Source organism: Kryptolebias marmoratus, linkage group LG14 (genome assembly GCF_001649575.2).
Source record: "Kryptolebias marmoratus isolate JLee-2015 linkage group LG14, ASM164957v2, whole genome shotgun sequence".
In the NCBI taxonomy this organism is placed as follows: domain Eukaryota; kingdom Metazoa; phylum Chordata; class Actinopteri; order Cyprinodontiformes; family Rivulidae; genus Kryptolebias; species Kryptolebias marmoratus.
Genome location: NC_051443.1, coordinates 15,348,447 through 15,365,891, shown reverse-complemented (window position 1 = coordinate 15,365,891; position 17,445 = coordinate 15,348,447). Strand labels below are relative to the sequence as shown.

The 17,445-nt window shown below is 38.8% G+C and overlaps 2 protein-coding genes across 2 annotated transcripts in view; one reads left to right on the top strand and one right to left on the bottom strand.

Moving 5' to 3' along the window:
• LOC108230990 (astrotactin-2) overlaps positions 1–17,445 on the bottom strand; it is a 268,258-nt gene that overhangs the window by 48,017 nt on the left and 202,796 nt on the right. Inside the window, exons 14-16 of the mRNA XM_017407677.3 lie at positions 9,859–9,983; positions 8,449–8,553; positions 8,044–8,223 (exon numbers count right to left, since the gene is read on the bottom strand). Coding sequence (XP_017263166.1) covers positions 8,044–8,223; positions 8,449–8,553; positions 9,859–9,983 — 410 coding nt within the window. The remainder of the gene's footprint in view (positions 1–8,043; positions 8,224–8,448; positions 8,554–9,858; positions 9,984–17,445) is intronic.
• Positions 97–5,449, top strand: trim32 (tripartite motif containing 32). Its single transcript, XM_017407684.3, has 2 exons — positions 97–233; positions 1,296–5,449. Exon 2 carries the CDS (start codon positions 1,301–1,303, stop codon positions 3,347–3,349), a length of 2,049 nt encoding a protein of 682 aa, XP_017263173.1. The 5' UTR covers positions 97–233; positions 1,296–1,300; the 3' UTR covers positions 3,350–5,449.

Below are 17,445 nucleotides of genomic sequence, written 5' to 3'. Positions count from 1 at the left end.
TTAGTTTTACTCTCCTCCACTGTTCCAGACGCTACGCCAGCAGATGGCGGTAATGACCCTTTAAGCTGGTTATCAACGGCCAATAAAACCAGCAGAAGAAGAACGCTACGTTTTTGCGTAACTCACAACTCTGCGTAGGAGAGTCGTCAACACTGCAGTTCTTCACTATCAGCAGCTGTAGCTGAAAGACTGCATACCCACTGTAATCTCCCCCAGCAAACATTGGAGGGAAGGTAAGGTTAAAGAGCAGAAAATACCGACAGAACGCCATTATATGATGCTGCCTATCGAGTGTTTGCTTCACGGCCTTTATCCGCCCTCTGTGGTTGTGTCGCGTTGCTTTTAACCAACAGGACACTCGCTGTCTGTTAACATTTGTTGTCATGTGAAGAGGCCCTTTTATTTTCCTGTCGTTTAGAAATCGGGACGGCAATGCCAGCCAAATATTAGGGCAGCAATATAGCACGGTGACGACGTTAGCCTAAGCCTAATATGCTTGCATTGCTTGCCATCGTGTTCTTATTAGCTCACAGCGTTAGCTTAATAGCATTCATCAGTTCGCCTGCTTCGTTGCTTTATTTATTCTCCAGCAATTCTACCAGTTGCTGTCATTCTGTGTATATGTGACGTTTTTGCACCAATCTTCCCTTTTTCCACTCACCAACACAGGACCATGCTGTCCTTTATATCAATTCTCTGCAAATAAAAACTGTAAACAAAAATCTACTAACATTAGATTTTAGCTGCGGTAAAGTTTTTTTTATTATTATATCTTTCTTTAATTATGTTTAACAGGCTGCTCCTGTGTCTTTTCTATTAATGCATTATGTAAGTAGTTAATGCAAAAACAGACATTTAAAAACCTGTTTATGTAATCCACTTAATCATTGTTTTGATGAATCAGTCAGCATAACGCTCTTTATTTATTTATTAGTGGACTTGTAACAGAATTTTGTTCAATTTACAAAAAAAAACCCCACTTATTCTAGTCTTGCTTTTACAAAAATGTGTCAGCAGTAATTTCATCAACTACATAACATGTTTAAGTAGACAAGGAATAATTTATGATTTTCTTTCTTCTAATACTTATAATATATAGGTTTGGAAATGTTTAAATTGCTTTATTAAAGTACATTTTCAGTGCAGGGCCCTTTTTAAATAAAGTGATCTTCCTAAATTTAAATTTTGAAGCATTACAAACTGAACATTATGCTCATTATTGTTACATTCCTTTATGACCCTGGTGATTATGGCATAGTTATGACATCTTTTTTTTTCTTTTCCCTCCACTTAAGGAATTATGGCTGCATCATGTTCCCCACTGGATCCAGATCTAATGAGGGAGGTCCTTGAATGCCCCATTTGCTTGGAGACTTACAATCATGAACAACTGAGACCCAAACTCCTGCAGTGTGGCCACACGGTGTGTCGGCTATGTTTAGAGAAACTGTTGGCTAATACCATCAATGGTGTCCGCTGCCCCTTCTGCAGTAAGGTCTCTCGAATGAGCAGCATCTCTCAACTGGCAGATAATCTCACTGTGCTCAAGATTATAGATTGCACTTTGTCCTGCAGTGCTGCCGCTGCTGCATTAATGTGCAAGTCCTGCTGCAACCGCCTACCAAGACAGTATTGTCACGATTGTTCCACAGTTCTGTGTGAAGTCTGTAAAGGGGAGGGCCATCTGCACCAAGGCCATTTGGTTCAGTCGATTAAGGTGGCGGCTGAGCAGCGGCGTAAAGAACTGGGTGGTAAACTGGCTGCTCTCCGTCATGTTATGGGAGAAATTCAAAAGAAAAAGACGGCGATTGAAAACATTTCCAAGTCCTTGAGACAGAAGTATCGAGCCGTTCAGCAGGAGTACACCACAGCTGAGCTACAACTTCAAGAAGAGCTCAGCAGATCTAGAAAAATATTTGCATCCTCTTTGGGAGAAGTGGAAAAACTCAATGCACAGGTCCTAGAGGAGCAGACATACCTCCTAAATCTTGCAGAGGTAAAAGTGGTGTCCCGCTGTGATTATCTGACTGTGCGAGTAAGGCAGAGTGATATCGCCTTGCTTAAAGACGATGGTGCAGGAAGTGATGATGAAGAGGTAGATTTGAGAAGCAGTTTGTCGACTCAATTTCAGCTGCAAGAGCCAGCACTGGTCAGAATGGAACTATCGAAACCTCTAGAAATGGGTCATTTGACAACAAACACTTATACTGTTAACACAGATGATGAGAAGGAGGGTTCAGAGAATGCATTTGAGGGTGATTTAGACGGTGTAGCAGGGCCAGTAGGTGCTACAGGAGGTGCTGCGAGAGTTTCAGAGGATCTTTACAGAGACATTGACATGGTTTCAGCAGTAGAGGATGCTGTATGTGGGTCACCAGGCAGTTTTAAATCAAAGTCCATGGATGCAGGAGGGGGATTGACTCCTGGGGCAAGTTTAGGGCCACCAGTCTGCCAGTTTGTAAAGAAGATGGGCTGTAAGGGAGCGCTATCTGGAATGTTTAATTTACCGGTCAGCATCTGTGTGACACCTCAAGGTGAAATTCTGGTAGCCGATCGTGGGAACTGCCGGGTCCAGATATTTAATCGTAAAGGTCTCCCGCGTGAAATCCGACGCAATGCCAGCATCGACAACTTTGTCCTTAGCTTCTTTGGGGCGGACCTGCCTAACCTAGTCCCCTTATCAATTGCTGTGACTCCTCAAGGCCTGATTGGTGTGACTGACAACTACGATAACTCCGTTAAAGTCTACACCATGGATGGACACTATGTAGCTTGCCACAAAAATCAGCTGATTAAACCCTGGGGAATTACAGCCATGCCGTCAGGCCAGTTTGTGGTGTCAGATGTGGAAGGAGGCAAGCTGTGGTGTCTTGCAGTGGACCGCAACGTAGGTGTCGTGAGCTACAACCGACTGTGCTCCGCTGTCCGACCAAAGTTTGTGACATGCGATGCAGCGGGAACCGTGTACTTCACCCAGGGCCTGGCCCTGAACTTCGAAAAGCGACAGAACGAGCCCCACCTGGAGGGCGGCTTCTCCATCGGTTCGGTGGGCACAGATGGCCAGCTGGGCAAGCAGCTCAGCCACTTCTTCTCAGAGACGGAGGACTTCCGCTGCATCACTGGCATGTGTGTGGATGCCAACGGAGACCTGCTGGTTACAGACAGTGGTAGGAAAGAAATCCTCCAGTTTCCCAAAGAGGGTGGATTTAATATTTTAATCCAAGAAGGGCTAACCTGCCCTGTAGGAGTAGCCACTACGCAGAAAGGACAGTTGTTAGTGCTCGATTGTTGGGACCACTGTGTCAAAGTGTACACATACATTCATAAGAGGCATTCCTCCGCTTCCTAGAAGGACTGCCCCCTCTTATGTCCCATGAACTTAAGAAGTTCAGTAGGTGTGTTAAAGTTGATCTGTATGGACGTTTTGAAAAAAGACCCATACTGTTACTTATCACTTTAGTGTAGCTGCATCACAGACAACTCTCACCTTGGCTTTTATTGGTTCATTACATTTAAAGGATCATATCCATAAGCAAGCTGCCCCTTTAGACCAAGTGAAACAAGCCACTGGTGTCAAAGCTATGAAGCACAAAGCGAACATGACATCCATTCTTCTGTTACCGGCTGCCGTATTCTTTTAGCTTGAGTGTGTGTGATGTGCGACTTACTCTAATTCGTCTCTGCTTTGCACCAGATAAAATTTGGAAGAGGGGCTGAAAATAAACCTCCATTTCCATATGAAATAAAGCACAGCAAGGCTTTTGGCCTGTGAAGCACTTTATTCTTGACACATCACTGTGTCCTCTCATTTGGGTTTCAGTAGCACACTAACATTAATGCTGGGGAATGTGACTGGCAGCTTTAAAGTTTACTTAATGAAACTAATGCCAAGAACCAACCGGTTTTGACTGATTTGCATTCAGTAACATTCAGGGAACATTAAATGCAGAATATGAAGTAACTTATAGATAAGAATATTAAACTGCTAAATCATAACCTGATGTGCTGGGGAATAAACAAATGGCAGTGGTGATACGGCTGTTTAATGGGGTTCTGAGGATTTATATTTTATACTCCCATTTGGATTGTTTTCTTAATTTATTTTAGAATAGATGGGTTTACACAGTTAAGTGATTTTTCTTTTAATTTGATACCCTTCAAGATTTATTTTAACATCCTGTATTTTTTATATTTCTCCACCTTAGTTTCAGATGTCTTCCTCCCCTTTGTTTTTTGGACCAACAAGCTTGAAATCGGTTGAAAGCAGTTCCATCACACGGTAGTCCTGACGTTTACTTGTGCTTCTTAGAGAAAACTATCTGTTACGAACAAAGAGGACAAGTTTTAAGATTTGTTCTTACTGTTTCTTGGCAACCTATATTCAGCTAAAAAAAAAAAAAAAGCATAAAATGATTTCAACGTTGGTTATTTTTGCTATTCCAGAGGGAGGGAAGACTAAATACTTCCAGCACCCAGATCACATTAAGTATAACTCCGCAGCTGGCACACATACTTTCAAACGGGAGGTAACTTCAAAATCAAATTTATATTTTCAATACCACAGAAAAACTGTTTCCCTTCCTGCTGCGGTTTATCGTTGTGACATCTTGTGCTAGAAATGTGTTGTTGATAAGAGATATTTTTTTTCTTCTTGAGACAAGCTTAAGCATCTTCAACTGACTGAACTGACAAGAAAGCACCTTTAGAGTGATTTGTTACTAGACAAATGTTTTCAAGATTTGGAGCTGAAGTTATTTAACTCATGAAAAGTTTTTTTTTTTTTTTTAGGGGAAAAAAAAACAACTAGGTTATTGTACAGAAACTGGACTTTTTTGCAGTGGTTAGATTTATTGAAAGAACCCTGGATTTTATCTGGAAAAAATATATTGCTTATACTAATTTACTTGCCTAGAAATTTTATCTACAACACACACACATAGTGGAGTACAAAGCAGTTGTTATGGATTTATTAATGTCATAACTGATGGCCACTGATACTAAGGCAATACTGATTATTTTCTGTACAAATTTCATCAGCTATATTTAAGACTTCTGCTGCACCAACCGTGTAGCTTCCATCCTGTATTAGGCTAACTATCTGAACAGAACTCTTGATCCATGTTTGTGATTGGCCATGTGGTATGAACACTACCCCTTTTGCATTAACTCACCCAGTGCCACTTACTAACTAGCATTGCGACACGGCTTAGTGCACTCTCATTTAATTGGACTTGTGAACCCAGATAAGCAAAAGTTACTTTGGGGTATCTGCTCTCCATAGCCCAAGTAAATGTTACCAAACTATACGAGGCGAAGAGCTTGGTGTCATTGCGCCCCCATGCTGCAAATTGTTGACATGATTATTGTGAGATCGCAGCTGACAGGGGTGTTAGGAACACTGCAAGAATAATGAGTGAAAACTTTAAAAAAAAACAAACAGTTTTTAACCGCAGCAGAGAACCAAACAAGTGCCGCACACTTTGGTCTTCATGTGCTTATATCAATGTTTAGTTTGTTTATTAAACAGTTGTTTCAATATATATATATATATATATATAAATCATAATAATTATTTGCGATTTTGCATTAAAAATAGGCATAAGAAGTATGAGTAGACACTTTTCATCAGTGGCCTAAATGACTGATTGGTAGTACTGTCTTTCTGTATGTAACATTCTGTGTTCGTGATAACTAGTGTCTTCCACTCAAGGTTTGGTCGTCAGAGCATATTGTGTACAAACTTATTCTCAGCCTTGTACTGTAAACCAACCTAAAACCATACATATCCAACAAAAAAAAGGGGGGGGCGTACAGTTTTATGTATCAGGTTTAGTTTGTCGCAGCCACATCCTGAAATTACATTATTTAATTAGTCTCGTTTCAACTGCATGTCATCCTTACCATAATAAATAGTTTCTTCAGTGTTCACTAGAAGTAGTCTTCAGAAGAGAATATTCAAAGCTAACCGTTACAGGGAAAAAAAAAATCATACCTTTCTAGTAAAGTGTCCTTGTGTCTGTGTGGTGAGCTTTTGAGTGAATCAACCGTATTTCATTGAAGACTTCTCGCATAAAGTTATTTTATACTACTGATTTGTTCTGGTGCGTTTATTTCATTGAACCAAACTCCAGTGTCCTTCACGTTACGTTCTTCGGAAACTGTGGAATTTTAAAATGTGTTGGAACACTTAAGCCATCTCTGTTTACTCAAAGTTCATGTTTGTGTTGTTGATAATCTGAGTGCAATAAACATTTATGAACCCAAAGTTTTACATCTCTACCAGTGTTTCTTCACGCTTTTACAAATACGTTCAAGTGTACACATGAATGCATGACTTTTGATAAATATTGTATATATTACATATGTTGTGGGTATTAGTAAATACAAAAATGGCTCACTTTATAGTTTCCTTATGCATTGGTGACAGTGGCAGACAAAGTATTCTGCTTCTTAAAAGTAAGAATACAGCAATAAAAACTAAAAAAAGATTCACCGAAGTTAGGATTGAAAACATTAAGCTGATTGATGCAATAAATTCTAAAAGTTTTATGTGTTATATGCAGAAGGGCTCCAGCAATTTCATTGCCCAGAAAATTAAGATCTTGAAGGTGGGTTCCTCCAGACTGTATAAAACTTTAAGAGCTGTGCAATTAGCAAACCATCCAAATCATGCAAGTATGGCTATTCTCAGGAGCTCAGATTAACAAATATTCCTACATAAAAGTGTTTAGAAATCCAGTGTCACATTGGAAACAGATGGCCAGTTTCAATCTAATCTTTACCCCCCCCCCAATCAACCGGTGACAGTTTGTAACTACAGGTGAAGTCAGGGTTATCAAGGGACAGCAAAAGCAAATGTTTTGGGAAGCCTTTCTATTAAATAAAAAGGAAGTTTTACAAGTTTTCAAAACCCACTGAAAAATGTATCATTTCAGTTTTGTTATGAACACAGCATTTAATCTTTGGCTTAAAAAAGATTTTAAAAAATAATAATAATTTCTATATACAGAAAGATTTAACCTATATGTAACAGGTAGGTGGAAGAATCTGATCATCACAGTTTACTTGTTGGCAAGCTTAAGCAAAAAAGAACAGCATCCGCAAAAAGAACAACTCATCCAGTTTTGTGAATCTGGATCATTTTTGTAACATTCCTTTTTGGCTTCATTGCTTTAGTCTTTAATTCTAAAAAAAATTGCACACAGAAGAATTTTATATTATAACAAAACCAATAACGATGGTATTTCAGCTCACTGGGCATTTCTTGGTTTTGACATATACAGTAAAAATTCCTAGAATTAAACTAAATTTGGTCTTCTTCTTCAGGCTACTCCCTTCTCCAGGGGTTGCCACAAAGAGCAAACTCGCACAAACGATTTGGCAATTGTGTTACGCCAGATGGCCTTCCTGCCGCAGCCTGGGCTCGAACCTGCAGCTTTAGGATTACAAGACTGTGGTACCGCAGCCCCCAAACTAAATTTAGTCTAAAAGTGAAAATATGAAACGCGTCTTAGCACCTAGATGTTAAATAAACTCCTGCGTCAAGATAAATTAGTCAAGAATAATTGAACAGCACATGGGCTTGGGTTCAAACTGAGCTCAGCAGTCACACATATGAGGGGTGTTCCCAGAATATACTGAGTTCATAAATTGTCTGTGTGTGGCAGTTCTGTTTGGAAGCTCTGATTAGTGTCAAACAGTTTCCAGTTTTCTTTTCCTAAATGAATTTAATTGTCTCTGACGTTATCCTAGAGGCATCTTCTTGTCAGCACACAGCATGTGTAGCTCTATGTTAAACTATATCCTGCTTCATGGTTTTATTTGACAGTAAAACAAAACTATATAAGTATGTCTGCTTATTTACCACTATTCTCTCCCTTTTTGGCTCTCAATTGAACAGGGATTGAGGGTTTTGTCTTCTTTTGACACACAGCCAAAGGTCTACGTGGGGGTTATGTTTAGACTCAGTAGGCCGTACACACCACCTAAATTCGGCACATGTGCAATTTTGACCTCTCTTGTATTGCTTTTTCGAAAACTTACCTTTCTGGTACTGCAGCCAGAGCTGCTGCTGGGCCTTCTTGCTGGGGAAGTAGATGCTGCAGCTGAGCTCGGAGCCGTACAGAGCCTCGGACACATAATGGCTGCCATATTCCTGGAGAAAAGCCAGGAGCTCCTCACGTGTGCTCTCCCCTGACAGCGTTTTCAGCACCTTAGAAAAGTCTATCAAGTCAACAATGGGGTGGAAAAAACAAAACAAAGAAACTAAATGTGTGTCCGGAAGTATGTGGAGGACAAATACTGAACAAGCATCTCATTTAAGGCGTCCTAAATAGTACAAGTATCAAGATCTGTGTAGTTATATAAACATACCACATTTGTTTTAGGTCTTAATCAGTGTGGATCTTGTGACAAAAGATCACACCATAATCAGATTATTCGTTATACCTGTGGATAAGGTGATAGAGCTGAGTTTAACTTTGTACAGATTGCTGCGGACTCTCCACTGTTGGACCATAGGGTATCCTACCGCTTCACTGAACTGGGCATCCCCTAAGAAAGACAGAAACACAATAAAACGAAATGAAGAAGAAGCAAAAGGTACAAACGCCAGACAATAACAAGTACATCCACTTCAAGCAACTTACAAGATCCGAGTCACGCAGAAGTAGAAATTCATAATAAATAAGAAAGGTAAATAAAATCCATCATTTCATTTTCGTCATTACAGTTTATTGCACAGCCATTATTGCCTTAGCATCATTTATCATCACAGCCCGTATCCCAGCTGCTCCCAGATCAATGGTGATATATAGCGCTGCTTGAACTCCAATTGGATTGCTGACATTAGAAGTGCGAGCAATCTTGGCTCTCCGTGCAATTCAATTACCAAACTTTGACACCGGTTTAGAACTAGAGCCGCAAAAGTGAAGAGCAAGGGAAAATAAATAAATAAACTGCTTATGGGAACCTTGATCTTTTACACCTGAGACATTCATGCAAAGCAAATAAAAAGGGGGGTGGAGGGTTGGATTTCATTTCTGTGGATGTGTGTGTGTGTGTGTGTACTTGAAAGCAGATGCCTAGGAAAAAAAAAAATCTCAAGGGGCAATGTGGACCAAATGGCAATTTAGCTAATGGAGGGATGAGGGAGCAGAGGTGAAAGTGAAGATTTTGAGACATGTCTGATTGAGTTTGTCCTCAACAGGATACGGTGGAACAGTTAAAAATAAAAGTATAACAGGATAAAGTGATAGGTCAAGTGTTGGAGTTAGCCTGCAGAAGTCTGGATACACATTTCTGCTACTGTGAAACTTTATAAAAATTTTATTTCACTCCTTCCTTCATACTGTGGCTTCACAATTTCAAAGAGGAAAAGCCTGATAAACAGTAATAAAACGGTTTTATTGGCCCTTTCTAGCAAACCTACCAAAAGGGTTTCAGATCATTTTCTTGATCTTTCAGATTTCATTTTGGCTTCTTTTTTACAGCCTGAAAATGCTTTGAAGTCTTCATTCACCCTGATCCCGTCTTGTTGGGATTTATTCATATTGATGTCTGAACAATTTGACATGTCTTAGGATACTTATTTACTGAAAATGAACCCATAAATACAACTTAAAATGTTCAAAAATTATTCCACTTTAAAAAAAATAAACACTTTGTCATCATTTCACCTTCTACAATAGCAAAAACTTTGATAGGGATGCCAAACTACATATAGGACAGAAATGTTTTTTTTTATAAAAATGGCAAAATGTTAATCAGGTCAAAAACTGTGACTGGAAAATAGAAATCCATTCATTTCATTGCCAATAAAGCCAAATGAATTTACTGTCTTTTAAAAGATGTTCTCACCTGACAGGAGCTGCAGGTTGGGTAATGGCTCTGACAAGATCCCTCGACATTGTTCCTCCACTGGCAAAGGGATGACCATCAGACCATCGGCCAACTGGGGGAAATCCTTTATGAAGTTGTTATCCCTAAGGTAGAAAATAAATGGAGAAATGAGAAAGAAACCATCTTTACTTTTAAAGACACATGAATGTTGCACTTTACAGTCAGCAGAGCAGCCACATATTCTGAACTCCATGGAAACAGCATCAGTTGACATTTGCAGTTCGGACATGTTCCAGTCTACGGTCCAGCTTCTTGTTTCCAGCATCATTTCATCATTTAAACACTGGGATTTGGAGATTTCTTTTTCAAAATGATGTAATGTTGTTGTTATCTTCTCATTGCCAGAGTTAATAAAAACAAGGTTTAAAGCATTCATCTTTATCTCATGTTTGATTTCTTGTTATTTGTTCCATTTATAAATGAAAGAGTTAGAGAGTTCCTTACTGGCCCACAAAATAGCAGTTGGCAGTTTCAGTTTCAGCTTCCCCACTTCATCCAAAAAATATATACATGTTAAATTAATTAATGATTCTAATTTGACCCTATTAATGAGTGTGAGGGTTTGTCCCGTGAGTGTCAGTGTTGGCCATGCTCGATGGGCACTCGTCTTTCACCCGGTGAAAGACTTCCCTGTTGCAACTATCCCGAGAGCAGGGCGGAGAGTTGAAACCCATTTCCCTTAATCCACTTTCGCAGGACCAAGTCTCTCAGTTTAGTCCTCGCGCCGTAGAAAGTCAAGAGGGCGGGATGAGGGGAGTTTCACTATTCATGGCATCAATTTTTCTATCCTGTTTTCACAAAGCCTGCTGGAAGCAATCGCAGCCCCTTTAGTTAGAACCAAGGCTGCAAGGGCAGAGGATGAGAGGAACGAGCGAGAGGAAAGGTGCTGTAAAAAGATTACCGTGGCTTATGCTCACAGAAAACGTATTGATTACTAAACTGAATCAGCCGGCTTCAGGTTGTAGCTCAAAAAACCTTTAGAGGCGCATGGACCGGGATGATTTGTAGCTTTATGGATTTTTAAGCCTCTATGCGGCCTGTCCTTGACACTCTTAGAGGAGTTCCTCTTCTTTAGCCCATTTGCTACGCCCAATCAAATAAGAAGGTTGGAATCTACAGAATCTAACAGTGGGATGTTTCTCACCAGTTTCTTTTGGAGTTGACATGGAACTAAAAATGGACTTAATTTTGACATCAAATACTAAATGCATAAGTCTAAAATGCCCTGCAATCTACACACATCGATTCTGGCTTTTTTAGAACTACTGATTATTCTGACAGCTCATTACATAAAACATTTACTTGTGCAGCTATGAACCAAACATCCAGCCATCCATCTATTTTTTTTTTTACCCACTTCTCCTTTCCGGGTCGTGGGGAGCCGGCGCCTATCTCCAGCAGTCTATGAACCAAACAAATCAATGAAACTAACAACACGAGCAAGCTGCTGGCCATCAAGAAAGATCATCCGCAATGTGCATAAGCAGTTTATTTATTTATTTGTTTTAAATTTAGACAGGACAGCTAACATATCTTAACTCTTATGAAGTGACAAGGTTTACTCGGGCAACACGCAATGGGCACCAAAAATAATGACAAAATAAAAGCATTTTGTGTTTACGTTTGTGTCAACAAAACGTTCATTAGCTGAGGTAGTCTAAGGACTCTCATGTGTTAGTGAACAACTTTACACAGATATTCTAGTGGGATTATTGACAGTTAAATTGAAATATTGTAGGCTTTTATTTAGTTTGTTACACTACTGTGTCTTTCTCTCTTACTTTCTAGTACTTGATTTTGTGCATAAAAGAAAGTGCACAAACCACATTTTCAGTCTGGTCTGGACTGGGCTCAGGATTGTTTCTTGCTTAAAGAATAAACTCTTCTGCATCAAACTTTGCTCGTCTCTAGTTTCTTTTGGATTCCATTGTTTTGCTAAATTACGGCAAAATCCATTGTAAGATTGTTGGACTTGTTTTTTTTTTGTTTTTTTTACACACCACCACCTGGGTAGAGACATGTAACCATGGTACTCAGATTAATAAAAGATGCTAGCTGCTGTCTGTGTTACTGATGTGTTATGGTTTACATGGAAAGCACTCCACCATATAGGGCAGTGGAAGTCTTATTTCCTAATGAGACCACAAATGAAGCGCAGCTTGTAGTTAATGTGTTTACACCTTCTTTCTTAATTAAATATTTAAACACATTCCCTGTTATCCAATGACAACAGCATCTGCTGTCAGGATTACAAAATAATACAGATAGACCTATGTTAACATCAGTCATACTACACACAAGGAAGCACACATATAATAAATTGCATCAGCAGTATCTTATTTTCATTAAGGTTTGCAATGAGCAGTGATAAATCACTGTGCACAATTCCAGGTCCAAACAACTACTACTGACATTAAAGAAATGTGGCTTTAAATAATTAATATAATTAATTACACTGTAGTATTTCTTGCAGTCACAGAAAATAAGACCAGAACAAACTTAAGGCATGTTATAAAGTTTCATCCTGTTTCACACAGATAAAGTATATTTTCCGATTAGATACTTTTTGCAAACAAATCCACATTTTCAGTTTCATTAGTACTTTTTTGATTCTATCATCCATCATTTTTGACTTCTCTCATAATTACTGCAATCTGTACTAGCTCTCTCACAATGTCGCAAAAGAAATTAGTTTTTTTTTTTTGTTTTCTCCCTTACTTTTAATAGCATACATATAGTATGAAGTATATATATATAATTTCTGAAGTATATGCATATAACAAATAATGTTCATTTGTCTCTTGACCAATTAACTGACCAACTGCAGTCTGGGCCTTTCAGAATTCTCAAAGAGAATAAAGAAAATGGAGCTTAATCAAAACTCTTCAGACATCTGAGAACAAGTGCGTCTGCAGTATTTTGAACTATGTTTATCTGCTTTAAATTAAAACCTTTTTTCTGGTTCTATCTGCACTCTGCCACGTTAGCCAAATCATTAATTTCACAAACTAGCATACTTCAAAAGCAGGCGTAGCACTTTTAACAACCCTCCATACATCAGAAGACATAAGTTTGTGGATTAGCTGAGAAACCAATGTTACAAAATGGGGGAAAAAAAAAGCTTGTGTATTTACTTATGTTTCATTCGGCCCCCATGTGTGTTCATTAAGGGCAGTGGACAAGTAGCTTTCTTCTAGCAGCTCTGGCCTCCCATCCTCTTTTAATTTAACATCAGAAAGCCCTTCACATTTAAATGAAAACCTACCACATACAAACTCTTATCAATATATACATACATTCACATTGGGTTGACATAAAGGCATGCATTGCAAACTATGAAACAAAACATAAAAAGGTTAGTCTGAACTATATCAAATGGAGCTGTTTGAAAGAGTTTATTCCGGTAGTTTTCCTGATATATTGATGTGCAATTCCGAAATGTTGCAAGCATTCAATGCAAACATGTTTAAGTGGAAATAGAAGGGCGACTCGGCTACAGAATTATGGGAGATGACAGCAAATTTCAGTCTGAAATATTTGAAAAGTGACATTTCACAGCGCCCAAACAAATTTGTCTCACTGGTTATATTTTCCAGAAAAACAAGGGAAATATACCTGGTTTTTGGCTTATTTCCTATTCTTATTTCTATTGGCATACTTTAATCAACAAATCTGAGCATACTGTAAATGCATACCAAAACATCTAAATTATTGGACTTCTTGATCCCAAACGGCCATCGTTGACCATTTTAGTGAGTTCCGTAGGTAAACAAATGTACGTGGTGGCTGGCTTGATTTTTTTTGTTTTTGTTTTTCTGCACACATCAATCATCAATATGAGAAAAAAAGAGTGTGGATTCTGTTTCTTACTTTTGGACCAGTCTTCATGTCATCGTAGTGAGTTACCTTTATTCGGAATATTTAAGACTAATTCTTGACCTAATCCTTCACTTCCTGTCTTGTGTATGTCACTGTGAGGACTGTTACTGTTGTATTATTTATGTACTTCACAGCCAGGTGTGGATTCCAGTATTTCTGTCTGCAGACAAACAGTAACAATTGTTTGTTTTGTGCTTAGCGTTGTACCCAGCAGTAAACCTTCCTGGTTTGTTTTCTCCAGCCCACAGTCTTTCCATCCTTTCAGCTACACCGACTCTCTCATCCATTTGGTGTATGAAAAAAAAAAACAGTGTATAGTATAAAAAAATGTTCATAGAAAAACATTTTTCTGCCTACTGTGATCATCTAAGGATAAGTGGGTACAGCAGATGATTTTTGCACCTTTGTGAGTCACTCGTGAATCTGATTTGATTCAAAACAGATTGTGTGTTTTTGGGTTTGTTTATCAGTATAAGTGTGTTAACAGCTGATATGAAGTGGTTCTTGTCTCATCATTTGTTGTAGATGGAGATTTAGAATGAGTGGCCATGTTGAAATTTCATTCTTTTGTCACAAAACTGGTCAGGCACTTCAAACCAAATTACACATCTATACTATACTGACATCCGAGAACTGTTTAGTAACTTAGAGTTGACGATGGTTGCTGGTTCAGAACATGAATTATGTGATCAGAAAACAAATGAGGCCAGACTGACTGAACCTGGCATTCCAGTTGTTTCTTATATTCATTGCCCTCTGCCATACGCAAAAAGGCAATAATAGAGAGTTTAAGCAGAGTGTGAGCTACACATTATTGTTAATAGTATTAACTCACCCATCCAAGTAACTGAATTCAGGTGTTCCAATCCCTTCCACGGCCACAGGTGTATAAAATCAAGCACCTAGACATGCAGGCTGCTTCAACAAACATGAGTGAAAGAATGGGTCGCTCTCAGGAGCTCAGTGAATTCCAGCGTGGTGCAGTGATAGGATGCTATCTGTGCAATAAGTCCAGTCGTGAAAGTTAATTACTACTAAATAGTCTACAGTCAGCTGTTAGTGGGATTATAACAAAGTGGAAGCGATTGGGAACAACAGCAACTTGGCCACAAAATTGAGGCTCATAGAGCACAGAGGTCACCGACGTTCTGCAGAGTCAACAGCTACAGACCTCCAAACCTCATGTGGCCTTCAGATTAGAACAGAGACCTTCATGGAATGGGTTTCAATGGCTGAGCAGCTGCATCCAAACCTTACATTATCAAGTGTAATGCAAAACATCAGATGCAGTGGAATAAAACACACCACCACTGGACTCCAGAGCAGTGGAGACGTGTCCTCTGGAGGGACGAATCATGCCTCTCTGTCAGGGAATCTGATGGACGAGTCGTGGTTTGCCTGCTGCCAGGAAAACGGTCCCTGTCTGACTGCATTGTGCCAAGTGTAAAGTTTGATGAAGGGCGGTTGTTGTTTTTCAGGAGTTGGGTTTTGCCACTTAGTTCCAATTCTTTTAGGTCAAACATGAAAATGACTTGATCAGGTTCTTTAAAGTAAATTTACTGGGGATTTTGAATGCTAACTTTAATGGCTATGTTTACCTCAAAATAGATTTTGATTTTTACAGTATATCGAATTTATGTTGAAAATGTTTCTAAAGCACTATCTCAGCATCCAAGGTAACAATAAAAAAAGCAAAGTTACAAAGAACATCTCATTTTGACAGTATTGGCAATTAAACCTATACTGTCTGAGTTTTAAGATCTACAGACAAAAATGTGCTTTAAAGCTAAGTTTGTACCTTAAGTAAAAGACACTGATCAAACCCTGATCACAGTAGAAATAGGAAGGCACTTATAAATCTGTTTAAGCTGCAGAGTTTGAACTGTGGTGCATCGTTCAATAAATATTTAACTTTTTACATATTTAAAGTTTTAGTGGTAAGGCGCAAACATAAACCTGACCACTAGAGGCTGCTCTGTCTCTGTGTCAAAGGAAAGGCTTTTAATCCCAGTATGCCTGTGCTTTTGTTGCTGCACTTAATGAATGGACTCCACAAGACTTTCCTTTGACATGTGGGAGCTAAAGAAAATAAATAAATAAACAAAAAATGGGTGGGGGATGCAAGCCCCCTTAGCAATTATGTGAAAGTCAATAAACAGCTGCACACATTACGATTAAATTACACAATTATAGCACCAACGAAAGCATGGGTGTTCTCATGTTTCTGTGTGCTTTGTTGGACAAAAACACAGAATCTTACAGAGTCAGGAGATCTCCGAGGTGATTTGATGGCAATATTCAGAAATTCTCAACAGTAAGTAATTGCAGCGCCGACTGAAGTACAACCTACTGGGAGAACTGAAAAGAGAGAAAAAAAAAGTCCAACCCAAGACGGAGTCGAGACAAGACTGAAAAATGGTCAGTTTACCAGCAAGAAGGAGAGGACAGTGAAGCAAAGGCTGACTGTGACACCGTCAGCAGTCTCTCACACAAAGTAATCACTGGGTTGTATACTCTTGGTAGCACTGTAGGGTAACAACTAACAACAGTGCTCTGAACTGTGCGTGAGCAGCCACTGGGTGCCAGTGCAGTGCACACGGGAGGAAGGTTTATTGAGGCCCAGGGCAAAAATTGTTGCAGCATATTGGGTAGGCTGAAAGGGTGTCACAGTGGATGAAAGAAGACCGAGTGGGAGGAAGGAAATACATTTACCTGATGTCTAAGGGAAGAAAAAACTCTGTTCTGTTTGACAAAAGGAATGTTTTTTTCTAAGTAAAAGGGCTTTATAGGAAGAGTCTGCTACTGGCCATATATCATAACAGTTTTGACATTTAATAAAATGACAGCAAACAAATGTTACTCAAAAAAAAAAAAAAAAAAAAGCACAATCTTGCCCGATTTTATATATGTTGGCAAACAAAATTATGCTGTCATTAAAAGCATAAAGTAAAATGGCAGAACAGACAAAAATAAGAAATAAATAAATAAAACTAAAAAACTGTTTACTTAAGCTTCCTTTCAATTCTTTGTCATTCAGCATAGCACGAGGAGCAACCAGCAGACAACTGCCAACATCATATGCCTAAAAAATGCTTTGGTTTTATAAAACTAAACTTCTTCCTTCTAGAGCAGTGGTTTCCAAACGTTTCAACTTCTGACCAACATTGGCAGAGGCTTATGACCCCAATTACTGCTGCTTGAAGAACGCAAACTTTGCTTTCGACTTTATTAAACACGTCTACATTGACAACACAAACGGCCTTAACAACCATATTACTATATTCAACAATTCAACACTACTGTTTTTGTGACAATTAGTGTGAGAATATGACATTTGCAATCATTTTTAAATGTATCTTCATTTCTGGAGATCATCGGAGGGTCACCACTTAGTCTTTCATGGCCCACAGTGGGGTTCTGACTCCAACTTTGGAAACCTCTGCTCTAGAGGCACCTATCACAGTTTTGCTTTATTAGACATCCCTCTGATTTGAAAATAAAATAAAGAAAATGATTTATTATTTGAAATAAATCCTAAAAATCCAAGTATTGGAGAAATCTACCTTATGATGGAAATAAAATAAAATGTAAAATACCCTCATTGATAAGTTGAGTAAAATTGGATGCTCAAAATGGCCTTTTGTTTAGCTTGTTCCAATAACTATA